This window comes from Argopecten irradians, chromosome 10, assembly GCF_041381155.1.
Source record: "Argopecten irradians isolate NY chromosome 10, Ai_NY, whole genome shotgun sequence".
NCBI lineage: Eukaryota > Metazoa > Mollusca > Bivalvia > Pectinida > Pectinidae > Argopecten > Argopecten irradians.
The window spans coordinates 19198371-19221060 of NC_091143.1; the positions used below are offsets into that span (position 1 = coordinate 19198371).

Sequence of the window (22690 nt, forward strand, 5' to 3'; positions counted from 1 at the left end):
CAAACAAAAAGATTTATGAACATCTGGGTATTCCGGAGTAACGACTACATGAACTCCAAGTGTTAGGAACGCGCTTTCTATGCCATTGTATCCGATTGAAAACTAACTTTGATGCTTAATATCACCGCTATATGCCTATTTAAGTTTATATTACTCTTTGATTATATAGAACCTATTCAGTTTGATTTCACAGACCTTTTCCTGACTCTTGAAGATTCGAGCTATTTAGAGCCGATACTTTAACTAATGTCATATTCGATATCTTGTACTGTCTTTCTATTGTTGATTATTTAAAACATTCTTGTGTGTTATGAATTTTAATCATGATTGAGTCTCTATGCTATAGTAGTCAACTTGATATCATACTCAAGAACGTATATATGTTATAACTAGTAAATTATAATATCTTGACTAAACCTGATAACTTATACATTTGTACATGTATAAGTTACTATAACTCAAAATGTATATACATATTTACCTTGTATTTAATCTTTGCATCTCAGTTTTGAGGAATAAAAGAAATGATGATGATGAACACAGTTCCCGATAGTGTCCTATTTTACGCTTGAAAGCAATCCTTTCCATCCAGTAAATCAGATGGTTTACCTACATGCTTTATGATTATTGGATAGACATGGCAAACACAAGGCGGTAACCGCCCACACCGCCCACTTACAGTCAGGCGATGTTTGGTATATAACGCTCGCTAAATATGGAATACCATCACTCGGGTATATAAACGTACCGAGTCCACGTGATACCATCAACATTCACTGTGTAGATAGATAGTAACAAAGGATGAGAGAAACATGGAGGGGTCAGTTGGGAACCAACAGAGTGAAACAACTACCATAGATAGTGTATTAATAGCGCTAAAACCAGTAGGATGCTACCAAATGTTTATAATCTTCTGTGTATTCATTGGCTTCTTACAGATGGCACAAACCGTCCTCATTCACGTTTTCATTGGTAAGTCTAAGCCCTTTTATTATGTAGTTCTGCACACAGTACATATACATGTTTGTAGATGTCAAGGCGAGTTAAAAAAAAAGGAGTCATAAAAAGGCTTGACCCATATTTCAGACTGTAGATTATATACAATGAAATGCTGATAAAAATACTACTGTATGTGTATCCATATGGAACAAGAAAAGCAAATGATTAGACTTGTCATCATATATGCATGTACAATACAAAAGAAATAGCATGAGTTGCACTATGCCCTTTTCATTTGGTGCAAGTTACACGATGTTGAGGTATGTGCATTAGTGGAAAGTTAAAGATGTAAAGGTCTGTCCGTTATGACAAGGCCTATTCATTACGGACAAAATTGACGATGTTGAGTCTGTCCATAATATACGAGTTACATTATGCGTTTGTCAAGAAGGGACAAGACCTATTTATAAGGAACACGTTACATGAGATTTATTGATGGTCTTTCCAAATTACACTATATTTTGGTCCGTCCTTTAGGGACAAATTACATTATATTTCGGTCTGTCCTTTAGGGACAAATTACACTATATTTTGGTCCGTCCTTTAGGGACAAATTACACTATGTTTTGATCTGCTCGTTTTATACAAATACACTATGCTTTGGTCTGTCTAATAGAGACAAATTACACGATGTTTTGGTCTGTCCATAAGGGACAAATTACACTATGTTTAAGTCTGTTCATTAGATACAAATACACTATGCTTTGGTCTGTTCATTACAGATAAATTGCACTTTGTTTTGGTCTGTCAATTACAGACAAATTACACGATACACTAGGCTTATCATAAGGAACATATTACATTATACATTGGTCTATTCATTAGAGACAATTTACGTCATGGTTTGGTCTGTTCTTTACAGTCAAATTGCACTGTTTTGGTCTGTCCATTACATACAAATTACACCATGGTTTGGTCGTCTGTCCATCAGGCATGGGGTAATTAAAAATGTAACGGTAATTAATCGTAGTGCATTAAAATTTTCAAGTAATTGAATGTAATGTGTAATTGAAGCAAATTTTAATTACATGTAATGGTAATTTAATTAATTATATATTTCAAAAATGCACGTAATGCTCAATCACTTTTCAATTACATGTGATGTTTTTTCAAAGATATGAATATAGATAGATTTGTCAGATTACATTTTCCATATTTCTGTTCTCACTGAAGTTTTTTGTCTTTTCATTTTAGCTTTAATATACTTATGATTTATAGTTACTGTTTATCATATAGCATGATAACAGTTCTTTATTTAGCATTCATGATGAGTAGTGAGAACTGTCTTTCCCACCTATGCCCCTAATTGTATTAAACTTGGTAAAAATAAAGTTTGATTTGAAGAACAGAGGGTCAAGACCAGCTACTTGTAATTATAATCTTGCATACCTTAGGGGCAAACAGCATAAGTGAGAACAATTGATCGTTACTTTCACTATTTCTGCGCAAGTAGCTAGGTACGATGTTAGAATCGCACCCAATGTGACATTCAAAGTGACACTAGGTATATGGCTTAATAAAAGGTTTAGTTTACAGCACAAATTAGAAAAAGAATATGCATTAATCATATAAAGAATATGCATTAATCATATAGACAAAAATATGGGGTAAAATGCATTACATTGACCGTCACATCTATAGAATTTCAAAGGTGGCAAAGTTATAATATATCACAATTATTACCTAATAATTTTTTTTATTTCTGTTACTTCTACCAATGTAGGCCGTCTCAGTATCCGTACTATGTAAATTTCTGGTCACACCAATTTTGAAAGTCTGATAATTATCCATATTATCTCAAAGTTTAAATGTATCTTAACATGATTGTACATGAATCTTAAGTTTTTTCTTTTAGTAAAAAGTGAAAGTAATGTGTAATTTAATTCATTACATTGATAAAGTAATGGTAATTTAATTAAAGGGACAATTCGCTCAGGCTAATTCTTTTACATAACCAAGAAGCAAAATATGGCATAAATGTATTGCTCTACATTTCTTATGAAACATATAACATAAAATATTGACAAATTCCACGTCATTGTTTAGTATTTCAATTAATAGCGTTGAAATATCAAATCGTTGATCAATACGATTAAGTAGGTACAATATGGCCGCTGTACCCATGCATGAGCCAAAGTCACGCACGTTAAGCAAATAAACTACATAACCACTGAGAAGGTGATGAAATGGTTTTAAGGCAAGACAATTCACCTAATAAGGTAAACACACTACTGTCAGAGCGATTTGAGCAGTTCTCGACAAAAGTTGCATTACTCTACGAGCAAGGGACAGGGTTCGGCATACAAGAAGTTCGACCACAATGTGTAATGGCGGACAGCGAGCGAGTTTGAACATCTACATACATGTCACAACCATGGGCTTTTCAGGCATATCACAGTAAAACCGAATAATCTAATTTCCATTAGAACTGTTTTTTTCCGAAATATGTACAAATTTTAATGTTCTCTTAGACTGAATTGTCCCTTTAATTACATTACAAAAAACATGTAATGGTAATGGTAATGCCATTTTAAAATGTAATGTGTAATTTAATTAATAACATTGCTATGTAATTTAACCCATCCCTGCTGTCCAAATTGCACTATGCATTGGTCTGTTAATGGAGGCAAATCACACGATGTTTTCGTGTGTTTGGTCGTCTGTCCATTACAGACCAATTACACCATGCTTTGGTCGTCCGTCCATTACAGACCAATTACACCATGCTTTGGTCGTCCGTCCATTACAGACCAATTACATCATGCTTTGGTCGGTCCATTACAGACAAATTACACTATGCTTTGGTTTGTCCATTACAGACAAATCACACTATTGTTTGGTCGTCTGTCCATTACAGACAAATTGCACTATGGTTTGGTCTGTCCATTAGAGACAAATTACACCATGTTTTGATCTGTGCATTAGAATAGGGACAAATTACACTATGGTTTGGTCTGTCAATTAGGGTCAAATTACACTATGCATTACTCTGTCCATTTTGACAACGCCTATTTATAGCAGGAAGTTTTACGTTTTTGAGCCTGTCCAGAATGGAGAAGCCACATAATGCATTATAGCCTGTCTATAAGGGACAAATTACACGTCTGGTCTGTCATCTACCGACAAATTAGTTCCATCTAAAAGGGTTAAACTACACGACCGGTATGTTCATCTATTAGGGACATGTTACAGGGTGTTTTAGGCGTGGCATATATTTACCGGAACTTGTGCCTTTTTAATGTTTTTTCAGACACCTAATATGTTTACATAAGATTCTCCTCCTTCTAACAGTACAGAACTTTTATGCAAATTGAACTGTATGAATTATAAAGCCTTGATTCAATATTGATACACAATATTTATGTCTTAATATTTTTAAAGCTTTTGAATTCGCTGTTAAGCTACCTGGATGTAAGTTTGTGTACATGCTTCTTATAATGCATTGACAATGTCGTGACTGTGAATGACCCGCTCTCCGTTATAAGAGACGAACTGTTCCTACTCCAGAACGTGTCTGGTGAAAATTTACACCATATGCTATTTTCATTTTCAATATATATATATATGCATATGTAAATAACTCAAGGATTATGCGATGAGGATGCAATAAGGATCGTGTAGTGGCACGTTGCAATTGGCTGAAATAAAGCGTATCTACATGTACTAATCCTGTCCAATGTCGTTAATTTACAACAGACATTTTTTAGTATGAACTTTCCACGGTTAGGTATTATTTACACCACCGGGACTTTGGCATTTGCAATAAAAGAATAAAATTTGGACAATTATAAACACGTGAGATTTTACCCTGCAGCGTAAGAATTCTACCTGCTGCCCCTACTTCATGATCGTAAAAGGCGGCTTAATTTAGGATATTATCTTTTTCCTTCTTAAATACAAAAAGTGTCCTTTAAAAGTGGTAGGCCTGTTTAGCGCTCAGCATACAGGTAGTAGGACGTCTGGTTTGCCCGTTGTCGATAGGTGACCGGATGGTTTGTGTTGCTTGGTGTCTTTGGTGGCATACATAACCCTGGCTGTTAATAGGACGCTAATTAATCAAACAAACTAAAAACCTGTTATTTAGTTATCTGCAGAGTGTTAATGTATACACAACATACATGATGCAGTTAGTTATTCTTCGGATGTTCACTCCGCTCTCTCTACCTGTATACACAACATACATGAAGCAGTTAGTTATTCTTCGGATGTTCACTCCGCTCTCTCTACCTGGCACGGCATTAAACTACTATAACATTATGTATGCTAGATGTTAGATTACTCTGGTTTTTTTTTATAGGAAATAAGATCAAAAATATTAACATTACGCGTAAATGACCTGTATGATTTAACCCACACATCTGAATATCTGCAGATTATTGAGGCACATGAATACATCCAAAACGATGTAGTCGAACGAAATGCAAGTGCTATGAGATAACTTATATAGACATTGCATGGTGTTCAATCCTAAACAAATATTGTTTAAGTTTAAGTTGAAATCCAAATTCAATGCGAAATATCTGTCTTGTCGCTGTCTCAATTTTTAGCTAACCTGGTCCGAAGGGCCACTGAATTTATGTCAGGGAACAGCGTCCCTCGTCCGTCTGTCCGTCCGTCAACATTTCCTTTAAATGGCTACTAGGGGAAGAGGAACATGGTTTGTATAAATTTTGGATCTGACTCACCGGGGGCAGGAGGGGCTAGGCCCAATATGAGAAATAGAGGTAAATCCTTTAAATCTCTACTTGTCATAGAGTTCTGCATGGAATGTAACCAAATTTGCCCAGAAATATCCTTCCGGGAAGCGAACCAGGGTATCCAGAAACTTCTTTTGGGGAAGGGGAACAGAGTTTATATATCTAAACTCCGGGGGACGGAGGGGCGGGCCGAATAGGAGAAATAGAGGTAAATCCTTAAAATCACTTCTAGTCATATAGGTCTGCATGGAATATAACCAAATTTCACCAGAAACATCCTTAGGGAAAGGGGAACATAGTTTGTATGAATTTTGAATCTGAACCCCCGCTACTAATCATAGAGTTCTGCGTTCTGCATGGAATGTAACCAAGTAACCAAATTTGACCTGAAACATCCTTGGCTCTGAACCCCCCCCCCCCCCCCGGGGGGGGGAGGAGTGCGGGGCCCAATAGGGGAAATAGAGGTAAATCCTTTAAATAGCTACTAGTCGTAGAGGTCTCCATGAAATGTAACCAAATGGTCAGTAACTTCCTTTAGGGAAGGGGAAAGGAGTTTATAAATTTTGGCTTTGGCCCACCCGAGGCAGGTGGGACGGGGCACAATAGTGAAAATAAAGGTAAATCCTTTAAATCACTTCTCAAAGAGTTCTCCATGGAATGTAACCAAATTTGGTTAGGAACATTCTTGTTGGCAGAAGAACAGTTTGCATAAATTTTGGCTCTGAACCATCCGGTGGCAGTAGGGCACGCGCGGTGCCCAATAGGGGAAAATAGAAGTAAAGCCTTTAAGCTACTAGTCTTAGAGGTATGCATGGCATGTAACCAAATTTGGCCAGAAGCATCCTTGAGTGAATAGAGTTCTGCATGAAATGTAACTAAATTTGGCAAGAAATTTCCTTTTGGGAAGAGGAACAGATTTTGTATCAATTTTGGCTCTGACCTCCGGAGCAAGAGGAACAGAGCAGTGAAATGAGGTAAAACCTTTAAAACGCTTCTATTTTACTTTGCATTACAATAACAGGTGAGCATTACAGGCCCTCTGGGCCTCTTGTTCACATGTTGTATACAGCTATAATCTATTCTGTTCATCATCATGTCGCAAAATAAACAAGCTATCATACACTAAATGGTATCAATTAGGCATGTAACACCCGTATGGTAATATTGATTTAAGTTTGTTTTGTATAACATTCACATATATATGCGACAAGGAAAATATTTAAACTGCGTAATATTTGTTTTATTATTTTAACGTCCTATTTATGTAAGGACGGCCTCCCATGTATGCAGTTTGTATGAAGTGCGAGGTGCGTGTTTTGGGAGACTGCGGTATATTCATATTGTGTCTTCTTGTATAGTGAACTACTCAGGATGATATACACTTCTTTTGACTCTCCAGACATAAAATTGAATTATAATGCACATTTGAGCTTACCCTTGCGAATGCTGCTCCAAGCATTCCTCAATGAATCTGACCGAAGATATGGGCTATCGTGAGAACGATCGAAACTGTTACCCTTTTTATATGGTGCTATATCACTAAAGCATGCCGCCGAAGACACCAAGCAACATACCCCACCCGGTCACATTATACTGACAACGGGCGAACCAGTCGTCCCACTCCCTGTATGCTGAGCGCTAAGCAGAAACTACCACTTTTATAGATTTTGGCGTGTCTCGGCCAGGGGACAGAAACCAGAGTCTTTCTCACAGGGGCGAACGTTCAATTCAAGACCAAAAGTGAGGCGGTACCAAGGGAGGCGTAAGGAAAGATAAAGTCAGTTAGGAAGAAGAGAAAAGATGAGAACCTAAATTAAGTCGTCTTTTTCGATCATGCAATAGGGGCAGCAGATACAATTCTAAGGCCCTACCTGCAGGGCCAAAAAATTGTTGAATTCCCATGGCAATCTTTTCCTTTATCAGACACACGCTGAACAATCATGGTTACATAAAATAAATGAAGAATTAACAATAGAAGATGAAATAAAGAAGTTCGTGTTACCTTAAACATTACATCTTTGACCCATTTGCATTAACACGAGCAGTGTTAGAATGTATTATCGGACACTGTTGTATTGTTCCTCTGATCACTATCACTTGTCTATGCACTTTATCTCCATAGTAATGGTGCTATACCGGAGTAAGCAGACTCAGACAACCAGCAAGACACCCAGCGTAGCCGGGCATATTATTGACAGACCCAAATATACAGTGAACCCTCGACAATTTGGACATCTTCATTCCAAATCTGAAATTCCCTTGACTGCCGGATTATGTGGCCTTCGTCAATATGTAATATTACAGTAATCTGTTCCCTGACATTTACGTCCGGACTGCGAGTTTTCCGGACCATCGGAGATCTGCTTACTGTAAATCTTAGCGTTAAAAAAACTTTGCTGAAATCAGATTGTGCTAATTATATTTACAGTGATTTAATTTCTCGTTCAGGTAACCTCTTCAATTGAGATTTTTTTTTGCGCTAAAATTTGATTATGCGTATGATCATTGAATGTTGCAGGTTATACCCCAGAGTTTCATTGTCGTAATGTATCAAGGCCGTTGACAGAGTATGGAATTAAACTACCAAACAGTTCATACAGCGTCAAGTATGGCCAGTGTCACATAGAGATTAGAGGGAACGACACACACGGACAGAAGACGGAGTACTCGTGTCCTGACGGGTACCATTACAGCACAGAACAGAGCCGCTCAACAATTATAACTGAGGTCAGTAGATAGAACAATTACCATCAACGCAGGTGACAAATAAATAAACCGATCGAAAGGCGTTTGATCCGAGTCTCTGCTACTTCGACTCCTTCAGTCATATACACTGTTAAATGTGTTCTTCTATCACAAGCAGATTTGAAACTTCCACACAATGTTTGGTTGCATTAAACCTAATCATTCAGTTAGCCATCAAACACCATTGGGAACAAAACCGAAACAAACTATAGTAATCCTAATGAGCAAAATGCCATCCATGAAAGTAACCTTATAACTCTTCTATTTATTATTATTTTTCCAACTGATGTCCTAATCATACAATTGCAACTTTTATACGTAAGAGGTAGATCTGGCAAACCTTAACAATTCGTATATCATCCCACTTGCCTTTAACTCTTCGTTCTGAAATATATTTATGCTAAACTACACACTTGTCAATATATCTGTTCCTATTTGCAATATTTTTTTCATTTCATCTTTGCAGTTTGATATATCTTTTTCATCTTTGCAGTTCAGTTCAGTTCTTTGCATCTATGAATTATGCTGTTTTAGTGGGATATGGTGTGCGATCGTCACGGCCTTGGTGAACTGAGTCAGACACTAGTAATGGTAGGACAGATAGTAGGAGCGGTGTTCTTATCGCCACTCCCGGACAGATACGGCCGTAAGCCAGTGTTGGTAGCTGGACAGGTCCTGGCCTTCGCCCTGTGTGTGTCTGCTTCATTCAGTCCTACTTATGCCGTCTTTTGTGTTCTACGTTTCCTTGTCGGTGTTGTTATACAGGTAATTATAACAAATCTATCAAACAAACCAACAAACCCTTCATTGTTCTTCACTTTGCTTCAGTTTTGTATATACTAATGCCTTTTCACTATTCTATTATATGAAATTGAACCGAATTTCCAAATTTAAAAATGATCACCATAGCTTTGATATTTTTCATTAGCATTTTTGTGCTTTTATATACTTGAGAATGTTGCTCGTTTTCTTTTGCTTTCTGTTTTGCCCCGTTTTAAGGAGTTACACAAACATATTTCTGTTTTGCCCCGTTTTAAGGAGTTACACAAACATATTTCTGTTTTGCCCCGTTTTAAGGAGTTACACAAACATATTTCTGTTTATCTCATCCTAATCTTTGTTACATGTTTCTACTTTACAGTGCTTGAATACCACAGCTCCCGTGATGTGTCTAGAGTTGTTCCCGACCGAGTACAGGGGATCTGCAGGCATTATCACCAACACTATGTGGTCCACCGGAGTTTTATCTCTTACCATATTCGGCTATTTTCTGAGAAACCTATCTTGGCGATACATACAATTGGTTTCCGCTTTGTCTTGTGTAATGGGCCTTTTCTCCTTCTGGTATGTCAAACACTTTATGATATATGAGATTCGGGCTCTGTGTTACCAGCCCCGTCTTTTAACAGACGATAAAGTTCACTTTTGTTCTTGTTGAAAACAATCTAGTAGTGCCTATATGGCAGCCCGGTTCAGAACGGCAAAACGTGTTTGGACCTGAATGTCGAATACCATGAATGATAATTTGGATAATCTGAGAACCACAATAGCGTTGTACTTCATACAAGTGAAATAGCTTTGTTCGTATTTCACTGTCTTATTACAATAAAAACGCTCTACATTTTTTTATCAGTTAATACTCTGTACACTGTTCTGAGTAGGAGTGATTCTTCTTTGTACAGGACCTTGGACGAGTCGTTAAGATGGCTTGTGGCCAACAACAGGAGGCGTGAAGCCATGACCTTGGTTCGAAAAGTGGCTAGATGGAACAGAGTATCAGAGAGTAAGGCTGTGTACCTGTTGGAGAAGGTACTAGAAGGTTTTACAATCACTATAGAGTCAACAGAGGACAAAGAAATGACAGTCATCGCAACGAAAACAGATCACGAAGACCAAAATGTCGATTTGCTAGCAAACGACACCAGGAATGGACAATTTAATTCAAAACAGAAAAATGGAAACATCGAAGGTACAGGAAATCTATATATTCAAAAACAAAGTACTGCGGAAAGAGAAGATTTACTCACAACGAATGAGCAGAAGAACCAACAGGAATCTAAAACCGAGCATATAACATACTTAGATATGTTCAGAAATAGAAAACTCCTCCGAAATACTTCAGTCCTCAGTTTATGTTGGTATGTATCAATACAATTTGTTATATTTTAGTATCGTATTTGAATTAAAACCAAATTTTCAAATCGAAAATTAATAGCATTTCTTGATTTTCTCCATTAGCATTTTTTCGATATCTTTCGCATGCTGGAGTGGCAACTCCTCATAAATCTATGTTCAGTAGCAAATACTGCTACTACTTTCATCGACAAATACTATAGCTACCTAAAACATTGTAATAAAATTTTCTCTGTAAGATATTTTTAGAAACTATTATAAAAGATGAAAACATTAGGAATTGTATTAAATATATCACGCAATGTTCGTGTATGGATAATTGACTTCCACACACATCTTTTTAGAACTATTTTAAAATGGCAGGATATCAAAGTCGTAAAATTGCAAAAACAATCTTCGAGGTATGAGAGAAAAAATCTCTTTCATGTGTTGATATGAAGGATAGGAAAACTCTAGTCTCGGGATCACAAAATGAGTTTTATATGATATTGTATACACCTATTTCGTTTTATTGTGGAGACGAATGACACCCAAATCTCCACTGAGTTGCTTCAGTAATTGAGTTGACTGTCTGATGTAAGCCCTGCAGGTAGGGCGTTAGAATTGTACCTGCTGCCCCTATTGCATGATCGTAAAAGGCGACTAATTTAGGATTTTATATTTTCTCTTCTTCCTAACTGACTTTATCTTCCCTAATGCCTCCCTTGGCACCGCCTCACTTTTGGCCTTGAGTTGAGCGTTCGCCCCTGTGAGGAAGGCTCTGGGTTCTGTCCCCTGGCCGAGACACACCAAAGTCTATAAAAGTGGTAGTTTCTGCTCCTGCTTAGCGCTCAGCATACCGGGAGTGGGAAGACTGGATCGCCCGTTGTCAGTATAATGTGACCGGGTGGGGTGTGTTGCTTGGTGTCTTTGGCGGCATACTTCAGTGATATAGCACTATAAAAAGGGCAACAGTTCCACTATACAAGACACAACATGAATATACCGCAGTCTCCCAAAACATGCACCTCGCACAACATACACGCAACACACCACATACATGGGAGGCCGTCCTTACATGACCATAGCTGTTAATAGGACGTTAATTAATCAAACAAACAGACAAACAAACTGTCTGATGTTGCAGGTTTTCCACGTGTTTTGGCTACATGGGTTTATTTCTGGTACCGTCCTCCTTTACCACCAACATCTATATCAACTATTTCATCAACTCCATTGTCGAGTTCCCGGGCTTATTTATTATGTTGATATTAATTAACAGGTAGGTATCTGTAAAATAAATCACCAGGTAGTTGTATGTATCATTGATTGACAGCATAAACGATACTCATCATTTGAACAATAATCGGTGTTTAATCGTGTATATATGTCTGATTAACGAAAAAAAAAAAATTATTTATTTTGCTTTGCTGCATGACAATCAGTAATTCGTTTGATATAGGACTTAGTGCCATGAACGCAATTATTTTTTTTTATCTTGAAATATGATTAGAAGCTCAAATTTATCAATGGTTAATAACTTTTGTATCTTAAGAAAAATACTCGCTGCTCCTGTTTTGATAGAAAAAAAAAACATTTGTCAGCGGTGACGTATCTTTGGTCAAACATGTATTGATTTGTTTCATTCAACAACAGGTGATCAATTATGGTATAATATATCGGCAATGAAGACGCACATTATACGGTCGGTGTAATTGGATCGCATGTGTTATTGCCTGTTCAAAAGGAAATGAAGTTTAATTGTAGACGTGATATTGGTGTCAGTTAATGAAATTCAAATTAGTAATAATTGATATATATATATATGTTTATGTACATAACCTCTTCAGTTGGATATTTCCAGAGTGGGCCGGAGGTGGTTGACGATGTCCTACTTCGGACTAGCCGGTGTTGCCATTGTATCAGCGGTCAGCATTTTACTGCTAACTTCCAGTACGTTCATACATTAGCTTTAGACGTAATAGCCGGTTATTTTCTCGGATGGTATTTTTTGAGAAATGACATTTTCGCGGAGATTACTATGATCCACAAAATTTTGAGAAAGGGTTAAACATATATACACTGAAGACCAAATCGTGAAAATTTAATCCCGCTGAGAATTGATTTGAAAATCGCGAAAACTTTGACTCGCGTAAATGATCAGTATATCATACTTAACACAACGCTGTCCACATTAGTCAGGATAACTTGCATTTGTCAATTATATCGGGTAAAAGACAACAAAATCGTGTCCAATGTCAATATTAATTAGAACACTATTGAATATTACACAGAGAAAAGAACTGGGGCCCGGCACCATAAAACGATTCTCAGACAGATTATTTTACTCTAGTGTATGATTTTACATCGACTTGAGTAAAAAATCTGAATGAGAAAGTTTTATGGTGCCGGGTCCGGGTGTTCCAATTTCACAAATATTCCTTAAATTTAGGGAATTCCTTAGCTTAAAGTTCTACATTGGAAGCATTGCAAATTTAAAAAAAGGCTCCTTAACTTAAGATTTTCCATATCTTTTGAGTTATGCTTTCCTATCGGGAATTTCAAGTTTAAGAAATTCCCTATAGTTAAGGAATGTTCATGAAACTGTGTCTATCAACTGCTAGTCATCAACAATTTTACATTAGAATATGATATAGCAACATCACAAGGAGACAACCTAATGAAGCACGCCTGACTGCGTATCGTAATGGGAACAGAGTAACCCGTAATTGTTGCCTGTCTACCGTAAAACAACTCAAGCTTATCACCCTGTGTCTTTACAAGTACTTTGTATTGTATACTATACACGGAAAAATAAGCTGTCCTAAAATGAATTCCTCAATTGATATAAAGATGCTTTTATATTCAATGGTACCAATTATTATTGGTAGTTTATACGATTTTATAATTGTATTATGTCATTATTAGATTGTACTGTAGAATGTAATGTCCTTGTCAAAAGAATAAAACAGATGTTAAAAGGAATATATTTTTCTCCTGTACCTATTGATATTAAACTGGTTTATGGTATTTTTTCTTCTAGGAAGTGACGAGACGACTAATGTCATAGGAGCTGTGACGATTTATATAGGGAAGTTCTCCATCTCCGGAGTCATGGCTATGCTGTATATCTATACACCAGAACTATACCCAACCAACGTCAGGTAAAACTGTATATTACTCACGAATATATCTGCCATTAGCCATGTTATATATTTATGCACTGGAACTGTACCCAACTAATGTCAGGTAAAAACTATGTATAACTCACGAATCTTTTTGCATTGGCCACATTATAAATCTTTACACCAGAACTGTACGCAACAAATGTCTGATGTCTAAACAGTTTTTGACTATAATTTACGCAAATCTACAACATGTTTATTTTAGCTATATATCATTCACCACTTAGGTGTACAAAGTATACACCCAATCGAGTGTACATTCAAGCGAAATATTCACATTGTATATGATGTTGACGTGACAAAAAAAAACCACAAACTGATATGTGTTTCTGTGTACTGAACTGGATTCAAAATTTAGATGGTACATAATGATAAGTTAATTAGTTACACGTTGGTGAGAGGTTTGGCGTACCACTTATAATAACCCAAGTTATCGGGTGAGTTATATAGGGAAGTTATATGCGTCTCTTTAAAGATGCTCCACCGCCGACAGAGCATAAACGATACTCATCATTGTAACAATAATTGGTTTTTAATCGTGTATATATATATATCTAATTGACACAAAGATAACATAAAATCTTCTCTCTTTTTTTATTTTTTATTTTTGCTTTTGGTGCATGCAGTTGCCAGGTACTGACCGCTGGTCGGTGGTTTTTCTCCGGGTACTCCGGCTTTTCCACCAACAAACTTTTTTTTGACCCTTGTTAATTTTGGTGCATGCGGGGGGGGGGTTTTGTTTTGTTTTTGTTTTTGTTTTTTTTTTTTTGGGGGGGGGGGGGCATGCAATGAGTTGTTTTAAATATTTTCATCTTGGAGAGTGAAATTAGAAGCTCAAACTGCTCCTGTTTTTGATAGAGAAAAATACCAGCGGAGGAGCATCTACATAGTGGTGAATGCTTTCGATATGCTTGTCAAAAATATTTCATTTGTAAACGTAACTGGTTTTTGTTGTACCAGAGTGACACCGATTCCGATTGTTTTGTGTTACTAATTTTAAGCACTATTAACTATATACATTTCACTGTAATTAAGTTACGGTACTTCACTAATACGTGCAAATTTTGTCTACGCCTTGGTCCACTTTGTGTATATATCATCTTTGAAATTGACTTTTAAGGTTTGTTATCGCTATATTGTCGAGATTGTGGAAATAATTTTATCTATCGCTTCCTCTTTGGCACTTGTGTTTAATCCATCACTTAATAACTCAAAGGAGAACAATTCTTTACGGAATTCAATGTCATTGGAATCTATGGACCAACTTCAGCATTCAGCCTTCCATAAGTGAAAGGTGAAGACGTAGCGAGTGTCGTCTGTTGTATGGATAACGTAAATCATTCAATTTTACAAAATGTATAATGAGATTCAGAGGGAAGTTAAAGAATACAACCTCGTATCCATGAATACACCCAAGTTCGTGACGTGTAGAGAAAACAATCTGCCTTCATGACATCTCCATGTCGTCCAATGCACAATTTAGTCACCTTTTGCATTGCCTTCGTCAAAATTAAGTTGATCCGAGTGGTTAGTACCATCCGTTGCACATTTTGTCACTTCCTAAGAAAAGATAATGAATTCATCAAATCAACTTCTTCTAAAAGCTGAAAATGTTTAAGTCTAAGATATTGCATGCGTTAGGTCTTAAGTTTTCCATTGTAGGCAAAATTATTCAAGTCCTTATTCAGATGTTTTTGTATCGGTAGAAAGTTTATGTTTCCTTCCCAGACAAATGCATAAAATAGAATCATCCAAGCTACCTAGATTTCACGGGTACGATTGGTGGTAAAGCTCAAAAGTATCTGTATTATTTTGTGTAGCATTCTACCAACAGCTTATGTTAGTATCGGCATCAACCGTTGTAAATGTGTGGAAGTGTGGCGAGTGGTTTGCGGGACATCGGTTAGTTAGTATTGAGTTTCCTGGTGAAAGTGAGGATCACGGAGACGATTCATGGACATAATATTTCAGCTGCATAGTCTAATAGCTAGTATTTTTGTGTACGTAAATTGTGTGTACGTGGTTTGCGGGACATGTTAGTTAGTATTGAGTGGTTGAGTGGGACTCGATGGACATAATATTTCAGCTGCCTAATAGCTACTTCTGTGTACGTTGAAGGTGGGTGGTGACTCGATGTGTACCCGAACTCTTCCATTTACGATATTTGTACCTAAATGGTACCTATAGAGAACATGAGAAGCACAATGTCGGTCTAGAGGCAACATCGCTACAGCATCAACACAGATGTGTGCACCGAGGATCAGTTGTACCAATATATGAACGTTTCGGAACAAAGCTAGTTGGCATGGAGGGGCTTATGTAACAATTTATAGACACGACCATTTCAGCTGCATATTCCAGTAGTCTAGCTAGCTTTCGTGGCTGTGTGTCGTAACAACCTGGACGTGACCTTCTCTTAGATGACTCCCTTGAGCCTCGGTACGTTACACTTACAAAAATGAAGAGAGCAGGGTAGTCTTATAATATTGAAGAATCAGGGTCATTGATACTTCTAGCGACAAACGCTCATTCCAAAACAGAGAACATACTGATATCCTAAAAATCAAATGCGTATAGATGGCGATTTCGACGCTGGTGAAATTAGCTCGTTTTAATGGATCCCGACAGTTTTCTCACTCTTGTTACGACCTGCTGTTTGTTGGCCTTGTAGACTAATTCCTTGTGTTCTCTGAAGACGTTACAAGAAAATGTTCCCACAAATCATTGACATAAGAAAACGTCTGATACAGTAACACACATCTTCGTTAAGCTAATAGCTAAGATCAGATGCTAAAAATAGTGGCACTTTTCTACTCATTAGTAACCATATTGTTTTACGTCGCCCTGTAGTTAAAAGCTGTAATCGTTAATTATAACGTCAAAACTTTCCTAATTATACATTTTCTTTTATCTTTTTGTATCTATGCCTACATGTCTTTATGTAATTACAGGAATATTGGTTATGGTATAACGGGATGTGCAGGCAGACTCGGAGCTATGGCGGCTCCTTTTCTCAAAGTATCGGTAAGTAATTAACATACACACTGGTGTTGTACAATGTAGTCTCTCTTTACAATGCCTAATATCAATATAAGATAATATGTAACAAACTATTTTTTGTATTATGGTAATGTGAAGAGACCGTGAAATAATCGAAGATTCCAAAATATTTCATTTTCCATGACACAAATATATTAAGACTAAAAGGGAAAATACTTAGACTTATCCCACGTTTATCATATTGTAGTTCGTCTACGTATTGTCACCTGCAAAACCTCAAGTCGTAGAGTTCTTGGTTCTTATATCCTCATAATTGTGTCATTTCTATCAAGGAAGTGGTGTTTTCGATTTCTCTAGATCTGTTGGCTACTTTCGGGATGCTAGAGGATGTCAGATTCTATTGTCCTTGAGATGTTGTCACGTTATATTCACCTTGAATCTATTATTCTAATTATGTTAGTGTATTGGTCTTGACGATATTGTTGAATTCTATATAGTCCTAGTACATTGTTCTTTGACCTTAAAGGCCCATTACCTTTCCGGAGCAAAATATAAAGGTTTCTTAAAATCATTAATAACATCAGAAAATGCGTACCGATGACCTAAAATAAGGTTACGACACCAAGCATATGCAAGATTTCCTGCGTAATATATGAAAACAGTGGAGAGTCAATTCGCTGTTTTGCCGTCTGGCGCAGTGATAGTCAACTACCGCCCGGTATTTAGGACGACGGCGGGAAACATAATACGACCCGCGTTATGAAAATAAAACATTTTATTTATTTTAATCAAATCGTTCGGAAGGTGATGATAAATGTAGTATTAACGGTAAGTTAATAATTTTTGCGACTCTACAAAATTATCGATATTGTTTTACATTCCCATTTAAAAAATTTAAAACCGTTTCGGAAAGGTAGTAGGCCTTTAAGTGCCATCTTTATTCCTTTCCTTTGTTTTTTCCATGGCTAAGTAGGTACCAGGAGCGACTTTAATTGTCACGTTTATTCTCTCCATTTATACTTTATTTACAGGCTTCCCTGGCTGAGTGGGTACCAGGAGCGACTTTAATTGTCACGTTTATTTTTCTCCATTTATACTTTATTTACAGGCTTCCCTGGCTGAGTGGGTACCAGGAGCGACTTTAATTGTCACGTTTATTCTCTCCATTTATACTTTATCAGTGTTCCCACTTACGTACATTTGTACGTGATTCACGTTTAAATATTTATTCTCACGCACAGAATTACCAAGGTAGACGTACAATTCACGCACAACATTTCTGAAAAGGTTTCTTGTAGCTCGATCAGTTATTATAAAATTTAACTTACGTCAAATTAAAAAGTGAAAGTGCAATCTACCGACGAATTCTCGGAAACGAAACTAGCTTAGTCAAGGTCATAAATACTCTTGTCAATTATAGGGCCGTTTTCGTTTATTCGGAACAACCGGTTCGACCGTTTGTAAAAGTCATTATTTCAAGTATAAATCCTGACGGACCTGTAGTTTATGATACAGGCCTGTAAGGGCTTTGTCAAGGCTCGTCAGAAAACAATATAAAATCACCAGGCCCTTCTTTAATTTATAAACGAACAATTAGGTCCAACCAGTCAAACCGCATAATCGAAAACGGCCTTAGATTACATAACATGTTAAGCGTCTTGCTGAGCGGGTCAAACTGTAGTCGGAATAACCCTCGGAATACATCTGCATTTATCATTCAAATTCACTATAACCACGTGTAATGAGTCATGGCACAGGTCACACTCCAGTCGCTCTGGAAAAAAAAACATCAAAACGGCCCCGCGATCATGACGAAACCGAAACAGAAAGTGATAAAGACAACTCAGAACAAAGAACTAAAAAAAGACGAACTACGACACAATATCCAAAATGCTTTCAGCAAAAATGGTTACTCGAGTTTGAATGGCTAAAAAAAGACGATAGCCGTGGTATGTTCTGCGAGGTCTGCACCGGAATGGCACACTGCAAAACATCGCCATTTAGCGTCGGCAGTAAAAATTTTCAACGGTCTGCTTTAGTCAGACATCAAATGTCAAAGGATCACATTATTTCCATGCAGGCAAAACGACAACAAAATTTACATGGACGCCGCGAAAACGTGTGTGAAAAAGAAATACTTACCTATACTTGAGGCGCAACTTAAAACTGCCCTTTTTTTAGCAAAAGAAAATATTGCTAATAGGAAATTCCTAAGCTTAATTGATTTACAGGTGAGTTTATTCAATTAATTCATTTTGGTACTGTGTTGATAATAAAAATATGTAAATGTATGATCTTATACACCATATTATATACATTTAAATCATAAATTAATTAAATTATTAGTTTCAATAATCATTGTCAATCCATAATACCTGAATGATAGGACAGACAGAAACTTAACAGGTTTTTATAAAAATGCAAATTATATCTATAAATAATCAGTTATAAATAGGATAGAGATATTTAAGATTAAATAATTAACAGTAATACTTAATTAATTAATTTATAAAAATCAGATATTTGTAATGAGCAATCCATTCCACAAAAAAAACTTATTTGACCTTGTACTGTGTGTCTGGATCAAAGTAGAATTTTTTAGCTGGTCCCGTCGTTTTCACTTTATTTGAGTTTTACTTAAAACTAAATAATTGTTATACAGTATTCTTCAAAACAAATTTGATTAGGTCAAAGGAAAACACAATTTAATGAAATTTTGTACCACATTATTATTTTATTTGACTACAATCAAATTTATTTGAATTCTTTTTCAGATTTCAAATGGGTCTACCGTATTTCAGAAAGCTTCCTCAGCAGGACAATCTTCAGCTACTACTTCAATGTCATCCCGTGGAATATACACAAATCATCAAGCCCAGCTGATATGCAGAAAGCACTAGCAGATGTGCTGAGAGAAATGACTATTGTCCGAGTGAAAGAAAGCCCTTTTGTCGGCATCATGGTAGATGAATCGATGGACATAGCCACAGATAAAAAACTTATCATGTTTTGCAAAATTGTATATGGAGGTCAAATAAAAATAGAATTTTGTGCGAATGTCACAGTACCAGATGGCAAGGCAGATACAATATACAATTCTATTGTGAACTGGATGAATTCTGTAGGCATTACATTCAAAAACATTTCAGGCTTTGGTAGTGACGGAGCATCAGTAATGACTGGTAGACTGTCAGGTGTAGGGGTAAAATTACGAGAACAAAATCCACGAATTATCCATATATGGTGTGCTGCACACAGACTGGCATTGCAGGTGTCACATTGGGCAGCAAAAAAGGTTCCATACCTTGGAAGAGTACAAGAAATGTTGGTAGCAATATATTTCTTTTATGAGTTTTCAGCCCCACGTTACAATAAAATAAAAGAATTAAAAAAAATCATGAGGGAAAAAGTGAAAAAATTTAAAAAACCTACACAGGTGAGATGGCTTTCACTACAAGATGCTGTAATTGCAGTCTACGATAGCTGGTCTGTACTCATCCTAGGTTTGGAACATGAAGTTGCTAATGCACCAAGAACTGAGGGTGGGGCCAAAGCAAAGGGTATCGGGAAAGATATCAAAACTTTCAAATTCATCGCAACACTGTGTTTGTTGAGAGATGTTTTGGATATATTGTGTAAATTATCAAGAACTTTCCAAAAGGACATAATTGACATTCAACAGGTCAACTCCATGGTAAGATCAGCTAGAGATACCATAGCATCTTTTCATACCATTAACCCCCCAACGGTTGAAGATTTGCTGGACCAGATTGATGAGTCTGAAGAATTCAGAGGTATTTCTCTCAGTTGTTCAATCAGAGATCGCTTAATATTCAGAAATATCAAGAGGTCTTTTGTCAGGAATCTGATTTTAGAATTCAATGAACGTTTTCCAGAGGATGGTATGAGTGACATGCAAGACCTGAATGTAATCCTAAATCCAAAACTACTACCACAGCAACAAGCAGGCATTCTTAATCATGGGATGGAATCTCTTCAGAGAATTATTGAGAAATACGGGAGTGCTGCAGCTCAACAAGACAACCTGATAGATCCTTGCCGAACCAGAGATGGTTATTTACAATTCAAATTTTTCTTAAATGGGAACAGGCATTTGGAAGTAACAGCCTTGTGTCTCATGGTCAGTAATGACTATGCTGAAGAGTTTCCTGACTATTGTGTGTTGGCTGGAATATTTCTGACTGTACCATTAACATCAGTTCCCTGTGAGAGAGGCTTCTCTCTGCAGAACCGCCACCACGCACCCGCAACAAAACAGGAGAAATTCATCAACGGTTGAAAATAGAATGGTAATTGGGTACTATTCAACCAAAACAGACTTTGACTCAGAAGAGCTTGTGCAGAGGGCATGTGTGAAGTTTTCTAATTAAAAATGACTCCCAAACACAATACTGACTGTCAACACTGTGATGGTATGGTTCATTGGCTGAATAAAAAGCAACAAAGATTATTGTTTTGTGTATGTTTTGTATTTTGTTTTCTTAAACTGAGGCATTTGAAATATAAAGTATCTACACATGTCTACACACATAATATTTTTGGACTAAATAATTGTGCAATTGCAACTTTCAAACTTCATACCCCAACTTTTTAACTTCAATTTACCCTCAACTTTTTAACTTCATACCCTCACTTTTGGGATGCTGGGGGTATAAAAACCCCTTGTTACAAAAATGAGTGGGAACACTGATTTATTTACAGGCTTCCTGGCTGAATGTGGTACCAGGAGCGACTTTAATTGTCACGTTTATTCTCTCCATTTATACTTTATTTACAGGCTTCCCTGGCTGAGTGGGTACCAGGAGCGACTTTAATTGTCACGTTTATTCTCTCCATTTATACTTTATTTACAGGCTTCCCTGGCTGAGTGGGTACCAGGAGCGACTTTAATTGTCACGTTTATTCTCTCCATTTATACTTTATTTACAGGCTTCCCTGGCTGAGTGGGTACCAGGAGCGACTTTAAGTGCTACCTTTATTTTCTCCATGTGTTCTTTACTCCTCCTACCAGAGACCAAGGGAAAGGAACTACCACAGACTTTACAAGAATTTGAGTTGTGGGAGGACAAAAATTCAAAGCCATGTAAATCATGCATGTGTACACAAAGTATAGAATGATGATAACTGTTCTATACAATCTCATAATAGCAATATATATTTAATGTTATTTCACTTCAAAATAGGTGTGTATTTTTGTATCAGTATCAACTTCTGTGTAATATCAACATGACACAACATGATGTATTTTACTCGCTGCATACAATCCTCGTTAAGTACTTGATGGACTTGCTTTCTCTGTTAAGTACATATAGGTAGTTTTAATCTATTGCTGAATTGGTATCGGAACAATGCTATAAATTGCAACGAAATATCTTTGCCAATGATTAAAACTCATTATCAAATGAGGATAGCCTTCATGATATTTAGTACTGTATGTTCTATGTTTATGTAGCTTTGCAAGGTTTTGTTTCTTTTATAATACTGACTTAAGCTGCATTGTTTTACATATTTAACGCAGAAATCCTGAAAAAAATCATTTTGGCACTGTACATTTTTAGGTCAGCTGACCCGATGACCGATGACCTATTGTCATCATCCACCGTCTGTCGTCGTGCGCTGTGCGCCGTCCGTAAACTTTTCATTCAAACGACTTCTTCTCAATAACCGGAAGGCCCAGGGTACTCATATTTGGCCTGTAGGTTGCTGGGATAGAGGGCTACCAAGTTTGTTCAAATGAATGAACTTGACCTTCATTCAAGGTCACAGGGGTCAAAAAGGCTAAAATCCTTTAAACAACTTCTTGTGAATAACTAAGAGGCCTAGAGACCTGATATTAGGCCTGTGGCATGCTGGGATGAAGGGCTACCAAGTTTGTTCAAATAAATTACCTTGACCTTCATTCAAGGTCACGGGGGTAAAATAGGCTAGAAT

General features: G+C 36.8%; 2 protein-coding genes across 5 annotated transcripts in view; both read left to right on the top strand.

Moving 5' to 3' along the window:
* LOC138333338 (organic anion transporter 3-like) overlaps positions 1–22174 on the top strand; it is a 40641-nt gene extending 18467 nt beyond the window's left edge. Inside the window, exons 1-12 of one of the 4 annotated variants that reach the window (XM_069281655.1) lie at positions 952–972; positions 5547–5656; positions 7819–7988; positions 8215–8423; positions 8976–9206; positions 9583–9785; positions 10124–10579; positions 11701–11835; positions 12418–12506; positions 13597–13717; positions 16690–16762; positions 21689–22174. In XM_069281655.1, coding sequence (XP_069137756.1) covers positions 7970–7988; positions 8215–8423; positions 8976–9206; positions 9583–9785; positions 10124–10579; positions 11701–11835; positions 12418–12506; positions 13597–13717; positions 16690–16762; positions 21689–21877 — 1725 coding nt within the window. In that variant the 5' untranslated portion in view covers positions 952–972; positions 5547–5656; positions 7819–7969 and the 3' untranslated portion in view covers positions 21878–22174. Of the gene's footprint in view, positions 1–938; positions 973–5546; positions 5657–7818; positions 7989–8214; positions 8424–8975; positions 9207–9582; positions 9786–10123; positions 10580–11700; positions 11836–12417; positions 12507–13596; positions 13718–16689; positions 16763–17769; positions 18115–21688 lie in introns of those variants that run through there. The other 3 variants (XM_069281654.1, XM_069281653.1, XM_069281651.1) reach the window with 3 other exon arrangements.
* LOC138333993 (uncharacterized protein C17orf113-like) lies at positions 19619–21038 on the top strand. The gene has a single exon (XM_069282720.1). It carries the CDS (start codon positions 19623–19625, stop codon positions 21036–21038), a length of 1416 nt encoding a protein of 471 aa, XP_069138821.1. The 5' UTR covers positions 19619–19622.
* Positions 22175–22690: the final 516 nt, after the last annotated feature.